At 31.4% G+C, this 2,807-nt stretch overlaps 1 protein-coding gene across 1 annotated transcript; it reads right to left on the reverse strand.

Annotated features, from left to right (window-relative positions):
* Positions 1–1,442: 1,442 nt before the first annotated feature.
* Positions 1,443–2,593, reverse strand: LOC128185379 (uncharacterized). Its single transcript, XM_052854986.1, has 4 exons — positions 2,356–2,593; positions 1,963–2,050; positions 1,678–1,854; positions 1,443–1,453 (listed from the first exon to the last, which is right to left on the reverse strand). Exons 1-4 carry the CDS (start codon positions 2,452–2,454, stop codon positions 1,443–1,445), a joined length of 375 nt encoding a protein of 124 aa, XP_052710946.1. The 5' UTR covers positions 2,455–2,593.
* Between the last annotated feature and the right edge of the window lie 214 nt (positions 2,594–2,807).

The following is a 2,807-nucleotide window of genomic DNA, read 5'->3' on the forward strand; positions in this document are numbered from 1 at the left end:
TCCCCCTTTGCTTTTATTCTATAAAAATTCATTCTAAACAAAATATATACGGTTTAAAATTCATTTACATTAGTTTTTGTATTCCTAATCACAGGATGAAACTGTGCCATTCAGTCAACTGAAATATGACTGAAAGGTAACTGAAATGTGATTAAATGACATAGCTCTGCAATTCAGTCACCTTTTCAGATCTTTCAGTTAACATTCAGTTGACTGAATGGCACAGTTTCATCCTGTGAATGATAAAATACATCTTTCCACCAAAGTATTTTTTGATATTCCTAGTAATTACTTTTTTACTTATTAAAATAGACCTTAATGCAATTTTCATTAATTAAGTACTGCTTAGTTAATAATATTTTTGAAAAATTCTCTCGGTAACCCTTTTTCTACTCTTAAATGCTTTATATAAATATCAAAGTATTAAATACATGATGAATATTCAAGGTTGGAAAAATTTGGTCCTAATATGATTCGATTACCTTAAAGCATCCTCAAATAGGATATATTCAAGTTCGTCAAATCAAAAATCCCGGGGAGAGGTGGAGGCAACAATTGGGATCGAATTTTACCAAATCTATAGACCAAAAATTCCTCTTAAAAATCAGTTGGCCAGATAAAATGTAACTTGTCTGGGAGCATCCTCATGTAAGGTAGAATAAAGTTTTTTCATACATGTATCATGATGCCAAGGGGTAGGGTGGGTCTCACTGGGAAGAGGTTGTTTACAGTAAAATATATAGAGAGAGAAAATTCCTCCTAGAAACCATTTGGCCAAAAAAAATAAATTGAATAAATTGACGAAATACTTTCAAACTATTTTTATTGAAACCAACTGCCTAGAAAAGTCTGTAGTGTAAGTGAAAGCAACTTCAGATTGTATTAATTCAAATTCATCAAAATCATAATATTCAAGGGTAGTATTGTCCCACATTGGGAGATGAAATTAAGCAAAGAAAAAAATTCATTGTTCTCCGCTAAAATGTTATATCATATAGTTTTACTGATATACATGAATTTTGAAAAATGTTTGACTGTTAAAGAATTGTTTAGATTTTTGCCGAATTTTGCACAATTGGGCCCAACAAAGTTTGATGTTAGTATTATCCTATTTTACATGTAAACTGTACAGTTGTTCATATGATCTGCAATGCTCAATAAGTTATATGACTATAAAATTAGTCTGTAACATAAGGGTCTCAATAGTAAACAATACTATCTGGAGGAAAATTTCAAAATCATTTTTTAAAGTTAACATTTTAGTACATTCTTTTAAGTTAACATTTTAGTACATTCTTTTAATATTTTGTATAAGACACCAAAATGCTTGACTAATGCTGCTCAGGTGAGCGATGCGGACCATGGGTCTATCAATGCATTGACCTGTTTATGTGCTTTTGTCCTGCATTTGATACTTTCAGTGCGACTAGTTGTACGTTCTATCAAGTCAGACCTGTTCATCAAAATACGCACAGTTGGTAAGCAGTCTTATGTTTACACCGGGTCTTCAGGAATTCAGCGAGAAATATTGTGGACAATGCCTTTTACGAGTAGTGCTCAGCTTTAAACGAAATGGTTTTTATGACAAATTGATTTTATACTATTATACTATTAATATTCATAATTTAACGGTTTATGTGTCATTCATCTAACAGCTTTATAAAAACATAAACTTACAACTTTGAAGAGCATTAGATATAAAGCCATTTTTATCCTCCACATCTAGTGTTATTAAATGTCCACCGTCATTTTTACAGTATTTTTCTGCGTTTGACCATGTAAGGTTAACTGTATCTACAATTCTGTAGCAAATCCTTTTCTTATCATCGAGTAAATAGTGTCTATGTCGACAACCTGAAATTAACAAAAGGAATTTAAAGATAACTGAGATTTTTTTCATTATTATTTAAAAGTTTTCATATTTTCCAAAAAGAATAACTTGTCTATTTATCAATCATTTACCTGATCTTAGACATGCTGAAGAATTTCTGAGCGATATACACTGTTCTCTTATTTTACATGCATGATTCAAACAGTGACCCATTATTTCCTATCAAAATATAAGATACAGTCAATAAAACTAAAATCACCAGCTAATCATGCATGATTAGTGCTCGAAAAATAAAATCTTTGTTTGAATTCGATCTATCAATCTGATGTAAAGATAAAAATGGGAAAGCAATATTTTTGTAGATATATCTCCATGAATAATGCGATCAATTTCTAGCGAAGAAACAAATAAAAGTGAAACTTCTGTTAATCCATTTTGGTTTCAACAATATTTGAATATTTAAGAAAGAATAATATGGAATGTAGCATACATTTATATCCTAAATCAGGAAAATAAGTACATACCTTGTCTTGGCTGATATTGTGCATTATTGCAAACCCGACGTCTGGCTTTACAGAAGTTTCATTTAATTCCGTATTGAAGAGGTAGCAGATGAACTGCATTTTATCGTAATTTACGAATGTGCACCCCGTAAACAGGGAACATTCGTGAAAGCAACGAATCGGACCGATGTTGCGAATCTCGCTGTAGGACTCACTGCTTGTATACTTTACGCCTTCGTATATTCCATTGTTTGGTGGACAGCTTACACTTTCTGTTGTTTGTAAATAAGAAATAATTATAATGGCAATACCTGGGAAAAACAATGGTAAGTTTCGAATCATACTTTGGTTTTAAAAATCTAGTTTGTTGTACATAGTTTAACAACAATTGTTTAGGCAATAAACAAGTCCTCTGTAGACTAGGCACTGCTCCGCAATAAGATTGATTATATATAAGATCCTTAGCATCGACC

The sequence above is a fragment of the Crassostrea angulata genome, chromosome 5 (genome assembly GCF_025612915.1).
Source record: "Crassostrea angulata isolate pt1a10 chromosome 5, ASM2561291v2, whole genome shotgun sequence".
Lineage (NCBI taxonomy): Eukaryota > Metazoa > Mollusca > Bivalvia > Ostreida > Ostreidae > Magallana > Magallana angulata.

Excerpts from the sequence above, each read along its gene's own strand:
- LOC128185379 (XM_052854986.1), bottom strand. The coding sequence starts at position 2,454 with ATGCAGTTCATCTGCTACCTCTTCAATACGGAATTAAATGAAACTTCT. Across the intron at positions 2,051-2,355 it reads ACAATATCAGCCAAGACAAG|GAAATAATGGGTCACTGTTT; the intron begins GTATGTACTTAT and ends ATATTTTGATAG. Across the intron at positions 1,855-1,962 it reads TTCAGCATGTCTAAGATCAG|GTTGTCGACATAGACACTAT; the intron begins GTAAATGATTGA and ends TGTTAATTTCAG.